The sequence below is a fragment of the Oryza glaberrima genome, chromosome 1, assembly GCF_000147395.1.
Source record: "Oryza glaberrima chromosome 1, OglaRS2, whole genome shotgun sequence".
NCBI lineage: Eukaryota > Viridiplantae > Streptophyta > Magnoliopsida > Poales > Poaceae > Oryza > Oryza glaberrima.
In genome coordinates, this window is record NC_068326.1 from 13395878 (window position 1) to 13409908 (window position 14031).

The following is a 14031-nucleotide window of genomic DNA, read 5'->3' on the forward strand; positions in this document are numbered from 1 at the left end:
ACAACCAATCTCATACTCCCTCCGCTTCATATTATAATGTTTGATTTTTTTCCTGATTAAACTTCTTTTAAGTTTTATCAAATTTATAGAAAAATTTAGCAATATCTATAACGCCAAATTTGTTCAATTAAAACTAACATTTAATATATTTTAGTAATATGTTTGTTTTGCATTGAAAATATTGCTATATTTTTCTATAACCTTAATCAAACTTAAAAATGTTTGACTAATAAAAAAAAGAGCTGTATAAAACGGATGGAGTATATACTTTCTTTGGATGAAAATTATACAGATTTGTGAAATTTTACACGATAGTTAAGCAAGTACGTGGAATTAAATGGAAAATGATTGTAATTAGCGGATAGAATAAAGTAGTTAAAGAAATTAAAGCGGAGATCGTTTTGATTATCCTTAAACCAATTATAACCATCACTCTCTAATTTTATCTACTTGAATAATAATTCACGTGAATTAAACTCCATAAATCTTTATATTTGGAGACCGTACGTACATACCGTGGAGGCAGCAATCATGATGACGTCCACCGTTCCGGCAGCGGCGACGGCGACGGCGAGCCGCCTCATCCTGGTACACGGCGCGGGCCACGGCGGGTGGTGCTGGTACAGGATCGCCACGATGCTGCGCGCCGCAGGCCAGCGTCCACGCGCCCGACCTCGCGGCGTCGGGCGCCGACGCGCGCCGGCTGCGCGACGCGCCCACGTTCGGCGACTACTCGCGCCCGCTGCTCGACGCCGTCCGCGCGCTCCCGGGCGGCGACGGCGAGCGCGCCGTGCTGGTGGGGCACAGCCTCGGCGGCATGAGCGTCGCGCTCGCCGCCGAGGAGCTCCCGGAGAAGGTCGCCGCCGCCGTGTTCGTCGCCGCGTTCATGCCCGACTGCGCCAGCCCGCGCCCCAGCGTCATCGACAAGGTACGCAAAGAGCTTCTCGCTCGGTGTCATGCTCGAGCTGACGCCATTCTTGTTGTTCTCTCCGGTGAAATTAAAGCTTCCATGGCTGGACTGGATGGACAGCGTGAGGGACGAGGAGCACGCTCCGCCGTCGGTGAAGCTCGGGGCGGAGCTGATGCGGCGGAAGTTCTACCAGCTGAGCCCGGAGGAGGACTTCACGCTGGCGCAGAGCCTGGTCCGGATGGGCTCCAGCTACGTGGACGACATGCGCCGCCGGCCGCCGTTCAGCGAGGCCCGCTACGGCGCGGCGCGCAAGGTGTACGTGGTGTGCGGGCAGGACCAGGCCATCGTGGAGGCCTACCAGCGGCGGATGATCGCCGACTGCCCGGTGGAGGAGGTGAGGGAGATCGCCGGCGCCGACCACATGGTCATGTTCTCCGCGCCGGCGGTGCTCGCCGGACACCTCGCCGACGTCGCCAACACCTACGCCTGATTTTTGGTTTTTGTTTTCTTTTTTGGCTGCCATGCTTCTTAGCCTTGAACTAATAAGGGGATTATGTAGTATAATCTTGTGCTATGTTTGAATTATGAAATTCACTTGCTTGTTTTTGTAAACACGACTACACTGTTTGAGACCCCATAATTTTTACAAACGGAACATAGCTAGTGGTATCTTCAAAAATCGAGCGGCATTTTCGCATACAGCTCCTTAAGACGCCGTATAGAAAAATCGATTTTCCCATATGGGCCTCTTAAGAGGTCCGCATTCCGCATGCAAAAATGACATCATTTTTGCATGTGGCTCACTTAAGCACCCGCATGGAAAAATTGGTTTTTTTCATACGGGTTTCTTAAGGAGCCGTATGTGAAAATAAAATTTGAAAAATTTGAAACTAGTTTATCTCACTCATATGAACTCCAAATTGGATGATTTGTTTCCTAAATGTTTCTAAAATCATGTTCTTACTGCTAATATTTTTGGCCTTTTTTTCTTGTGACTTTGTTTTATCAATTAAAAATTTGAATTTCAAAACTTCAAATAATATTTTGAAGCAGTAAATAATTTCTGCTGAAAAAGTCATCAACAACAAAGTTGTATAACTCATCAAGATCTATAACTTCTATTTTGGTCATTTCTTCATTCGATAAAGTGATAGTAGCATTTTCACAAAATTTACATTTCTCTCTTATATTTTATAAAACTATATAAGAGATATGTGCATTTTGTGAATAATATTACAAATCACTTTGTCGGATGAAGAAATGACCAAAATAAAAGTTATAGATCATAATGAGTTATACAACTTTGTTGTTGATGACTTTTTCAGTTGAAATCATTTAATATTTTAAAATGTTGTTTAAAATTGTCATATTTTAAAATTCAAATTCAAACTGTTCATACAAAGTTATATAGAAAAATGACCAAAACAAAAGTTGTAAATCTTGATGAGTTATACAGCTTTGTTGTTGATGACTTTTCCATTTAAAATTATTTAATACCCGAAAAATTATTTAAATTTATTATATTTTAAAATTCAAATTTTATATAGTTAACTCAGATAGAGAAATGATAAAAAAAAATGGTAGTATCTCAATAAGTATATATACCGTCGGACAAGCTCCCCGTCGCAGGCGGCGGTGGGCATGCCATCGCTGCTTCTTGCAGGGTTTTCATGGGTATGGCGTGCCCCATCCCCCATGTGAGTCGTCAGTTTGTTTGGACGGTGGATGGGTGCTGAAGGCACGCTCATGCAGTCACCCAAGGCAGACGATCCTGATCCACCTCGGCACTACTAGCACGCATTGCGTGGGTCATTTCCGTTGTTCAATATTTCCTCCAATCATATTATAAGTCACTTTGATTTTTTTTAAGTTAAACATACGCACACAAATGCACAGATAATGCCGGTTCTTTTATAACATCCACCATATAACAAATAGATGCACACGTATAACAGATGATCCACTGGAGTAAAAAAAACGTGCATCATCACTTCCAATTTACCAACTCATGTTATAAGAGTAGAAACCATATAAATCAACCGGCATATAGAAAATAACTTCCGCAAATCACTGCCAACGTATAATGAATGTTTAGGACACCAAGGAACATCAACAGCAGTCACTAACTTTGCTCCTAAATTGCTTGATTACATTAACACACAAAAAGGGATCATTTGATTTATATATTCTGAATGTGAACGTTACTTGAACCACCAAACACTTCCATGTAGACTCATGCTCAACCGATTACATATATCATGAGAAAATTGGGAGATGCAGCACAGGGCTAAGCAGACATTCCACAAATATGTTTCTCAGTGTAGGAGCACTATACATGTTGAAAATAAAGGGGTGAGAAGTACACAAAACTCTCGCTGCATCAAAGCAGGTCCTGTGAAGACATCAAACTTGCTCATGGGTGGACGCCTGCCTGGGAAACAGAAGTCAACCATACCTTTCTCAGTGGCCCACTGTGGTCTTAGTCTGCAGCCAGCCATAAAACCATGTCATTGTCCAATACTTCACCGCAATGAAAGCCGCCATGGACACAGCCAAGTAATAAGTTCTGAATGCCATCTTCAGCATCACTTCAGCAGGTAGCGTGACAAGTGTCTTATTGGAGAAATCATGGAAACCCAGCATTCAGCACTCCGTGAAAGACAACGCCACCATTCCTAAAATACATATGCTAACCAGCGGTGAACATTCTAAGTGGCCTTATATGTCCTTCACAGTTTATTCAGCCCTCAAATTCAAAATTTCCTTGGCAGTCCTCTTCCGAAAGTAATGCATATGTTTCTATGAAAGACAACCAATTTCAAAACCAGTTAATTTCACTTGAAAAAAAATCATAAATTCCATTTTAACTTCTTCCAAGTAGAGCATATAAATTGGCAGGAAGCGCAAGATCCAATTTGGTACCTGTCCAAAAGTAAGGCCCATATCTCTGCTGTAGAAATCTATGTATTTGAGCATGAACATGCCACAATCCCACCTAAATGGAAGGCAACCAAGTAATGAGTACATTACGCAAATTTTCGAAGGCATAGTAATGCGATATGCCTGTGGTGAACTATATAATATTCTTAGAATTGCACCTCCTTTAAAGGAAAAAACAAGTTCTACTATTGTATAATGTTGGTTAGCAAGACTGATACACATACTAGAAAAAAAATTGAGAAAAATACCCATTCTCTTGCAAAGGAAGGTTTTTTACACCCTCCTGCTTCCATGAAAGAGCATCAATATGTTGGCCACTCTTATCTTTCACCTCATCTACAAGATACCTTGCCTGGTTAAGTGGGAAAAAATAATTTAGGATCACATGGCACTACAATGTTAAGAATCTCCAGCAAATGCATGTAAAACGTGAACTGAATAGATCCTGGATTCTAGAATGAAGAAATGTATTATAATACAATTGGATTTTGTGATGTTTTCCTCAAAATTAAATTCTAAACTTCTATAGTTCTTGTTTACATGGTCTTTCCGTAACTCATACCATCACTTCAGTAGAAATTAAGAAAGGAATTTCAAAAGCCATCAGATTTTCTCATGTATAGACACAAACCAAGCAACTAATCAGACAGTCAGATTATACTACTTACTAAAGTTCTCAATGCCTTCATGTCCATGCTGCCAAGTGAATCCAGAAATTGAAACTTTTTGTCCCTTATGTTTATGACTGCTAAACACCAATGCACTTCCTTGTGTATAGGAACAAAGATCTGGACAGAAATAACTGGTTCAGTCAGATAATAGTAAAATCCCAGGAGAATTCAGCTTGAAAAGAGAAAGTTATTATGACCTGAAAGAGAGGCATTTTACCTTATCACATTCAAGTAGGCTGTAACCTAACTTCCTTTTAGTTGTCCATCTTCTGACAGACTTATAATCATACCCACCAGTAATGAGCTGATCACAGGGGAAAAATACATGGCTAGTTAGTTTGTATCTGTTGAGTTTTGTTAGAACATATATCATACGAGTTAGGATTAGTGGAATACTCAACTCAAATATAATATTGATCAGCATCATTAGTTCCTAATTAACTTTGCCAATAAAGGCTGTGCAAACAGTTGATACCATGAATATAGAAAAAGAAACATACTAGTTGAATAGCATGCACAAGTGCAACTTTCTTGTAAAGATATAAAAAAGGAATAAACAAACAAAAACAAACTCAGCAAAACAAGAAATTTTTTGTCTAGTCCTTGGAAACATGGCACAAGCAAAACCTTCATAACTCTCTCTACACTAATCATGTTAAGGTAAAGCATATCAAAATGGTACTACCTCCGTTTCAGGTTATAAGACTTTCTAGCATTGCCACATTCATATAGATGTTGAATCTAGGCACACAGATATGTCTAGATTCATTAACATATATATGAATGTGGGCAATGCTAAAAAGTCTTATAATATGAAACGGAGGAAGTATCAGGGAAACTGAATTATAGAAACAGAAGCTGACCTTTTTGTAGAAAAAGGTATTGAAGAAGTGGCATTTCAAAAACTTGTTAGGTTCTCTCAGTTCCCTCTCTTTCAGCAGCTCAAGATACAAATTTATGACCTGAAAATGTCAAGGAGCTCAGGTCAAATCCCATATGCTCACCTTTTGAGTTCAAACAGAAGAAAACAGCACAAGCAATAAAATACCTCATCATTTAGCCACTCCGTTTCGTTCAAGCACTGCAAGGTCTCTCTTGTTATGACAATATTTGATGATTCATGTACCACTAGCCTTTCACGTCTGGAAAAAAAAAGATGCCACGAATTAAGCGACATATTTGCTCAAGAAATGTTCTACTGTTTACTGTTTATGAAGAGAAGACAAGGAACCAAACCTGTTACGGCCACCAAGAGCATGATCAACACTATCCTCATCCTCGTCCGTAAAAGGAACAAAAGGTTCATCCTGAAACATATGCAAGAAGTGGGACCAGACATTTAAAAACGAGAAATGAAATAGCATACACTTCAGTAAGATCATGTGCTAATTTCACAAGCTTTGTTTTACTGCAAATGCAATTTTCAATATTTAAAAAACATAAAATTACAGTATTTCTTTTTCACTTTTCAGTATTAATGCAATTGCTAACCTGCAAGTTCATATCCCTAGGTATATCAACAAAATGCTTGGATCATAATTAGTTTACTGTCCTTTTGGAAGGCCATAAATTATGGGAAGTAAAAAAATAGTACCAAATTTTCTACCCCTTTGTATAAAAGACTCGATTGACACATATCCAGGAATGGACTCATCATTTTCTTTCTCAACCAAATAGGACACATGGAATTTCTAACTTCAATTTTCTTTCTTCACGATCTTTCTAGTCTTCATGATATTTCTAGTAAGATTAAGCAACTGAAAAGCCACATGCCATGGCAATGAGCAAGTTGGCACTATGCTACAAGATTGTGTTAACCTATGACACACTAAAAGTATCACGCTATAACTGAAGTGTACTAGCGTTATGAACAAGTTAATAATGTTATCCATGTTGGTGACGGAAACAAACAAAAGTTCCCTTTTATCGTCATCATTGTTTTCTAAAAATGCCTCTCTCCTCTACCAATTTCATTGTTGCAATAAGTACACTATGGTTCATAAAATAAAATATGCTGCAGTATATTGTAATAGCTATTTTGTATAGACAACCCATACATTTCCGCAAAATTGTAGCATTTATGTTCGATTAAAGCGAGCGCTTAACAAATTCATAAACTATCTATCAGAAGATAAGCAACAGAAGTTGCAAAATGGAGTTACCTCCTTCCGGGGCCCGAACCGTGGGAGGACATCGGCGAGCTGCTCAAGGCCGAGGCGGCCCTTCTCTGCGAGGCGCACCTCGAACTCGAGTGTCCTGAGCTTGGCGTCCCGTCGCCGGCTGGAAGCCTCATAGAGCTCCTTGTAGAGGGGGACCCTCCTCACAACAACGCTACCCTTCACCTCCTCCTCCTCCTCTTCTCGCGCTTCCTCGTCATCTTTCCTCTCCTCCGCATCGTCGACAGCGATCACCTCCACCCTCGACGGCGCATCGGCGGTGGAAGGAGAAGGCGGCAGCGGCGGCGGGTGGGCGACGCTGTTGACGAGCTCGACATACTGCTCGAGGCCGAGAGACCGCGGATGCTGCGGCGACGAAGGGGACGGGGTGAAGCAGGACGGATTGGGACGGGAGAGCGCGGAACCGAGGCGGAACGCGCGGAGGACGCGTTGGGGCCCGTGGATTGGGCGCGGGTGCGGCGGCGGCGGAGGCAGGCGGCGGTGGCGGCTGGGGGGCAAGGAGGAAGCGTACGAGGTGGAGGCGCCTCCGGCGGCGGCGGAGGACGAGGAGGAGGGGTCCTGCGCGGCGGAGGACGAGGAGGAGGGGAGATGAGGGGGCGGCGGAGAAGGAGGCGGAGAGGAGGCGTCGGCGAGGGATGAGGAGGAGGGGAGGGGCGCGAGCTTGGGCTTCTTGGAGGGAGGCGGCGGGGAGGGAGGGAAGGAGGGGAGGAGGCGGTGGTCGGCGGAGAGGCGCTTGCGGCTGTCGGTGAGCGCGCCCATCGCCGCCGGCGGAAACCCTAGCTTCGCCTTTCGTCGATTGGCCTCAGATCGAGCGGAGGGCGGGGCGGCGTCTCGGGGAAATGGAGGTATGGCCCATGGGCCCGCTCGGTCATTTTCTCCGTCTTTTTCCTTTTTTTTCTTTTTTTTTACTTTTTATCGCGTGCAGTTGTGAACTGGTAGGCTCACTGCCCGGAAGGAGGCGTTTCTCTCTTCTTCTTTTTTAAATTTCTTTTTCAGAGGAGCAAAGGAGCAACCGATTTTCAGGAAAGTATTCAATTGTGAGTGTGCGTTGGTGTAAGCTTTTAAATGCTATTGTAGCACAATTGCCATGTAATTATGTTATATATACATTGTAACTTCCTTATGCTCTCTTTTCGATATAAGGTGTAACTGGTTTAGACGCAAAGATTAAGAAATTGTAATTTGGTTCAGAGTCGGTGAAATTATTGATCCCATGATAGTTGATTCAGTAATGCTGCCCTCGTTGATTCTAGCGTGTCCAATGTTGCGTCGTGAATATCATCCTCATTGGCCATTTTCCGATGTTGTCATTATCGGTGTTGTAAGTTTGCACACGGGTGAGATCCACTTGTCAACATGTATCCAATATATGTCTCCCGTCACATGTGCTATGCGCTCGCGACCTTCTTGGTCAACTCCAATAGTCACCTAACCCACGTTTGAGCCTCCTTCATCACGAACTCTGTCATCGCCATCGCCAATTGTTGTGGCAAGAGAGAGGGCAAGCGATGGAGCATGCTTCACTAGTCATGGGGCCGAGACCTTGAAACTAACGAAACCAAATTAGAAAAAGTTGATGCCATCAACTGCATGCATATGAGAGGGAGCCAAAGAGGTGTTGCACTGTATGTTAAACTTGAAAAGAAAGGAAATTGCATCCTATATTTAGGGATAGAGGGGGTAAGTTGTAAGCTTTTAATTTCTAGACCATTTGACTGCATCGAGATATGTACGAGAAAGGGGAAAAAATATATGTACAAATTTATCAGATATGTACAATGTAAATAGATGCTGAGTTTGCCACGTAGGTACTCGTAGGGATAAGATATGTATGTGTATTTAGAGGGATCAGTTTGCATGTCTATGTGAGCGTTGTGTTTTTTTAGTGTCTTTCAGTGAAAATATGGGTATACTTAATGTTTTCTTATTTAGTGGCTAGCACCAATACTAACAATTGGGTAGGCCTATGGGAAATTAGAAAAAAAGCGAAAATAAATTTCTTGGAACCACTCAGTGGCGGACGCAGCTTCAAAATAAAGATGGGGCGGAGAATAGGGATGTTCACTCGATTGATTAGTTGCTAGCGACACACGCGCGCCAAGAGAAGTGGGCCAGCCTACCTACACGCGAGACGGCAAGAGGAGTGGTAGCGGCCGTACCATGGCAACAGTGGCTGGAAAGTAGAATAAAATATTATTTGCTTCAAAAGGCCCACAGATGTATTAGAGACTGTCTATTATACATTAGGGCTTTTAGCTAGCCTTTGAATGATGTGGAAATAACTACACTTGCTCTCAAGATGCAGAAACAGATACAGCCTTGAATGCATCAATCTGAGGAAAGCTACGAATCGGACGTCAACATCGGCATATCACTTTACGTGTCAATGCGTCAATGCTGTCTCTCTGTTAATCATCCGCATATCCCTGTACATGTCCGATACCCACGCCCCAGAACACGGCCTTTCATCCTCAGCCACATACATAATCAGTCAAAGATGAGATGGAGATAGGATAGAATCAAGACTCTTGATTTGCAACGTTGTTCTGTTATAATCGCGAAAATGTTTATCTAACCTAAGATGGATGGGACCTAGGTAAGAAGAAAGACCACCACGTATCATGCTTTGAGAGAGCAAGCTCTATGTAGCATGCGGAACAGGATCCTCTGACGTAGTGGTTTCTACGTCAGACGGACGTTCGGCTGTTTCCGTATATACAAATCTAACTGTACAAATCTTCAACGGATTTTTTCTTGTAAACTAAGATCTGATTTTACGAGATATTCTAAGTACTACATGCGTATATTATAGGTATGCTGACTACAATTTAGTTAGTGTTCGGTAAAACCATAGGTACTCACTGAGATGGTAGCGTTGTTAAAAAAAATTCGGACAATAGATATATAGGGAGTGAAACAACATACACGGTAGCTTTATTCATTTCTATTCATGCATGCAAATTTTTTATTAACCTTCAAAACAAATTCTATCTCAAATTACTTATCTGATTTACTATTTGATTACACCATTATATTCATATCAATTAAATCTTTAAAATAAGATCTCACATGATTATACAGAGGCGCATCTAGAGTGTAACAAGCGGGGGCCTTGGCCCCCACTCAATTTTGCAACGAGTGGGGGCAAATGCCCCTTGACACTTTTTACTTCCTTAGTCTACCTAAGCGGTAGATCCTTAGCCCCCACTCATGCTATTTTCTGCCTCCGCCCCTGTGATTATATTCCAATAAATTTTTGGAATGGATATTTTTAGTTGCTACACGTGTTATTATTTCGGTGTTCCAATAAGTGGTTTTATGATGTTTCACTAGTTCATGTAAATGTTGCACGCGGTATTTTTAGATGATTCAGTAACTACTTTGCGATGTTTCAAAAATCACAACTCAATGCTGATATAATTTTTAAAACAAGATCAAGTATTTTGCAAATTAATTTTATGTTTAATGTGATCACATGATTATGTAGCTTTTTAAATATATTTCTTTTAAATGTTGCACATGTTTTACTTAAATGTTTCACTAGTTAATTCGTAAATGTTGCACGTGGTTTTCCTGAAATGTTTCAATAATTATAATTATAGTTTAATATTAATATGATATAAATATGACATGTTTTCGCTCTTTCAGACTCAATGTTTCATATAAGTGATTATCGATGTTGCTGTCAATATTTTTAAATATTGCATTTCTTGGAACTGAAACAATTTTCTTCAATGGGTGAAACAACGTTCGATTTTTTTATTAAAATATAATTATGTGATATCTTGTTATAAAGATTTAATTGTAACAAATATGATAGTGTAATTAGATCTTAAATACAATAAGTAGTTTAGAAGAGAAAAATACTTGAATCTTTATTCAAATTCTTCATGTTTGCATGCATATGGGTAAAGGCCTACTAGTCTAGTACGTCTCTATGGGAGACTTGTTGATGGGTGCATACGTGCGTGTAGAGGGAGTTAGAGCGTCCACAATGTAGGTTTTAGAGGGGTATCAGAGGAGAGAGAGCTCTCTAGTACCGATCATATACACTGCAGGTGTTTTTTTCACAGGTCCTTGCATAGCAACCGGCATCATGGATAGCACCCGATTCTTGAGGAGAGAGAATGGTATGGGTCCATTTGTCAGTCCAAAATAGAGAAAGAGAAAGAGACAGGAGACCATCATCACTGGTGAGAACGAAGTAGCAGAAGAGAGAGAAACTAGTTATTTTGTTTTTCTAATCAAGCAGTGGGGTCCACAAGGTATCTATACATTGCATCACTTTTCTATAGACATGATGTGGAATAGTGGTAGGGGGTGTTTAGATGGGATTAAAACATAATATGGAATAGTGTTAGGGGGTGTTTAGATGGGACTAAACTTTTTTTTTCCCTGTCACGTCGGATGTTTAGATGTTAAATTGGAGTATTAAATATAGACTAATAATAAAATTAATTGTATAAATGAGAGTTTACTCTGTTTAAATGAGTGGTTTAGAATAATCCAAGGAAAAAACTTTCCGAAGCAAATGTTTCCCAGAGCTGAAACGACCAGCTTTTTGGGACATTGTGTGAGCCGTAAAATGACAACCTTTCTAGGACATTGCGTGAGCTGTAAAACGACAACCAGCTTAGAGCATCTGTAGCGTTGGGTTGAATCGATGAGTGAGGCAAAAATATCGAACCTAACACACTGTGAGATGCGGTTGTTATTTGTCAGTGAGGAAATTGACCTTAGCCAAACAGTCGATTTAGAAAAATATTTCTTCGTTTGTTTGTGTGAGGGAGGAAAGGTTACGGCTGATTCTAGGTGGGCCCGATAAATCGATGCTAGCGTTGTAGCACCCGAACCAAAATAAACTTCACTTCCGTGGATGGTTCTCGCCAAACTTTTTTTTAAACAGGGAATATATTATACTTAGAAGCAAAGTACATAATTGATAATACAGTTAAGAGATCTGAACTGATCATTCAGACGTTTGGCAAAACAGCTTCTGTCAGGGTAAGCTAGCTATGTGGGAAATATTTTGACAGTTCTGCACTAAATCCCTGTTTGTCATTTTCCTGGCTTCTTTTGCAAGCTTGTCAGCCATCTTGTTCATTTCTCTTGGAATCCACCTAACCTGCAAGGAATCAATAGCATTGAAAGTAGCAATTCTGGCCGAGTTTAGTTCCAAAATTTTTCTTCAAACTTCCAATTTTTTCTATCACATCGTTCCAATTTCAACCAAACTTCCAATTTTGGCGGACAATAGATATATAGGGAGTGAAACAGCATACACGGTAGCTTTATTCCTTTCTATTCATGCATGCAAAGTTTTTATTAACCTTCAAAACGAATTTTATGTCGAATTACTTATCCAAATTACTATTTGATTACACCATTATATTCATATCAATTAAATATTTAAAATAAGATCCCACATGATTATCAGATTATATTACGATAAATTTTTGGAATGGATATTTTTAGTTGCTGCACATGTTATTATTTCGTGTTCCAATAAGTGGTTTTATGATGTTTCACTAGTTCATGTAAATGTTGCACGCGATATTTTTAGATGATTCAGTAACTATTTTGCGATGTTTCAAAAATCACAACTCAATGCTGATATAATTTTTTAAACAAGATCAAGTATTTTGCAAATTTATTTTATGTTTAATGTGATCACATGATTATTTAGCTTTTTAAATATATTTCTTTTAAATGTTGCACATGTTTTACTTAAATGTATCACTAGTTAATTTGTAAATGTTGCACGTGTTTTCCTGAAATGTTTCAATAAGTGTTTTATAATGTTTCAATAATTATAGTTATAGTTCAATATTAATATGATATAAATATGACATGTTTTCGCTCTTTCACACTCAATGTTTCATATAAGTGGTTACCGATGTTGCAGTCAATATTTTTAAATATTGCATTTCTTGGAACTGAAACAATTTTCTTCAAGGGGTGAAACAACGTTCGATTTTTTATTAAAATATAATTAAGTGATATCTTGTTATAAAGATTTAATTATAATAAATATGATAGTGTAATTAGATCTTAAATACAATAAGTAGTTTAGAAGAGAAAAATACTTGAATCTTCATTCAAATTCTACATGTTTGGATGCATATGGGTATAGGCCTACTAGTCTAGTACGTCTCTATGAGAGCCTTGTTGATGGGTGCATATGTGCGTGTAGAGGGAGTGAAGGGCAGCAGCACAGCATACGTATGACCGGTGTCAGCAAAAGCACAAGTGCATGGCAAAGCAATTTGTTAGGTGTACTCATACTCATGTGCCAAGGGGAATGCGCATGCAAGTATGTTTTAAGCTTTAAAAGTTTTTTTCTCTTAAACTATCCTGGTCAGTTTTTCATTCGCTCATGTTTGCTCTACACAACGCCTCCTGCTTTTATCGATGTCGCCACACTCCCCTCTAAGCTAGCAAGCGGTCATCGAGATCATAGCCTCCTGTGTGCGTATCCATTAATTTCATTACTAGCATGCTAGTACTCAGATGAAAACAGTGCACGAGCGTGTAGAAGGCAAAGAGCCAAGTAGCCGTAGAAGGAAAGAAGTCAGCAAACAGTTGAAGAGGAAATGTGAAGGCAATATCACACGCGTCATGATTAATGGGAGAATACGCAGATCTGGGTGCCCGGAGAAACGACGATCGCTCGGGCGCTTCATCCACCATTCAATCCAAGTCACTGAGTGGCCGACGTAGATGGGGCGGAGAACAGAGATATTCACTCGATAAGAGCAATCGAATACAACATATATCGTATTTATAGATTAATCGCATAACCGTCTCGATCATTATTTGCGGCATGCATATGTTGTGAAGAAACGAACATCTATTGGGTGTTTACACCTTGTTATACCTAATTTTGATGGCACATAACTATTATAAGGGGTTACGGGGGTTTGGAGGGTGTGGGACGACATGAGTCGTAGCTGGATCGGTTGACCCACCCTGTCTAATGGGTAGATCTGCCCCTGGAACCACTCCTTCATTTACACGACATCCGTTTCATCCATCCACTTGACCATACCAAATCATTCCACCAAAAAAATTGAAAATTTCAAAAGGTTGAATCACATAAAAAATATACAAGTGAAGAATTTGTTTCTCGGTGTTTTTCAAGCGAGGACAATATGGTCATTTAAGAAAATCAAAGGCCAACTCATGGTCAAACTAATCAAATGGGTACGTTCTAAGAATACGTGATTTTTCTTATATGAATTTTAGATTATCACGGGCACACTTCTCAAGCTCCAAACCAGTGTGATTATTACAAAATCTTTGTATATAAGTTTCTTAGAATACTTGTGTTATT

At 40.1% G+C, this 14031-nt stretch overlaps 1 protein-coding gene and 1 pseudogene across 1 annotated transcript; one reads left to right on the forward strand and one right to left on the reverse strand.

Annotated features, from left to right (window-relative positions):
- The first annotated feature begins 529 nt into the window (after positions 1-529).
- LOC127760161 (methylesterase 7-like) lies at positions 530-1473 on the forward strand (annotated as a pseudogene).
- A 1642-nt stretch (positions 1474-3115) lies between these two features.
- Positions 3116-7524, reverse strand: LOC127760486 (ubiquitin-like-specific protease ESD4). Its single transcript, XM_052284755.1, has 9 exons — positions 6684-7524; positions 5758-5828; positions 5570-5663; positions 5385-5483; positions 4739-4825; positions 4519-4638; positions 4099-4202; positions 3833-3905; positions 3116-3709 (listed from the first exon to the last, which is right to left on the reverse strand). Exons 1-9 carry the CDS (start codon positions 7455-7457, stop codon positions 3647-3649), a joined length of 1485 nt encoding a protein of 494 aa, XP_052140715.1. The 5' UTR covers positions 7458-7524; the 3' UTR covers positions 3116-3646.
- Positions 7525-14031: the final 6507 nt, after the last annotated feature.

What these genes read in the sequence shown, in the direction of transcription:
- LOC127760486 (XM_052284755.1), bottom strand. Translation starts at nt 7,457, where the DNA reads ATGGGCGCGCTCACCGACAGCCGCAAGCGCCTCTCCGCCGACCACCGC. An exon ending in TGAAGGCATTGAGAACTTTA is followed by an intron (nt 4,203 to 4,518) that starts GTAAGTAGTATA and finishes CCACTTAACCAG; the next exon opens with GCAAGGTATCTTGTAGATGA. An exon ending in CTTCCTTTGCAAGAGAATGG is followed by an intron (nt 3,906 to 4,098) that starts GTATTTTTCTCA and finishes CCTTCCATTTAG; the next exon opens with GTGGGATTGTGGCATGTTCA.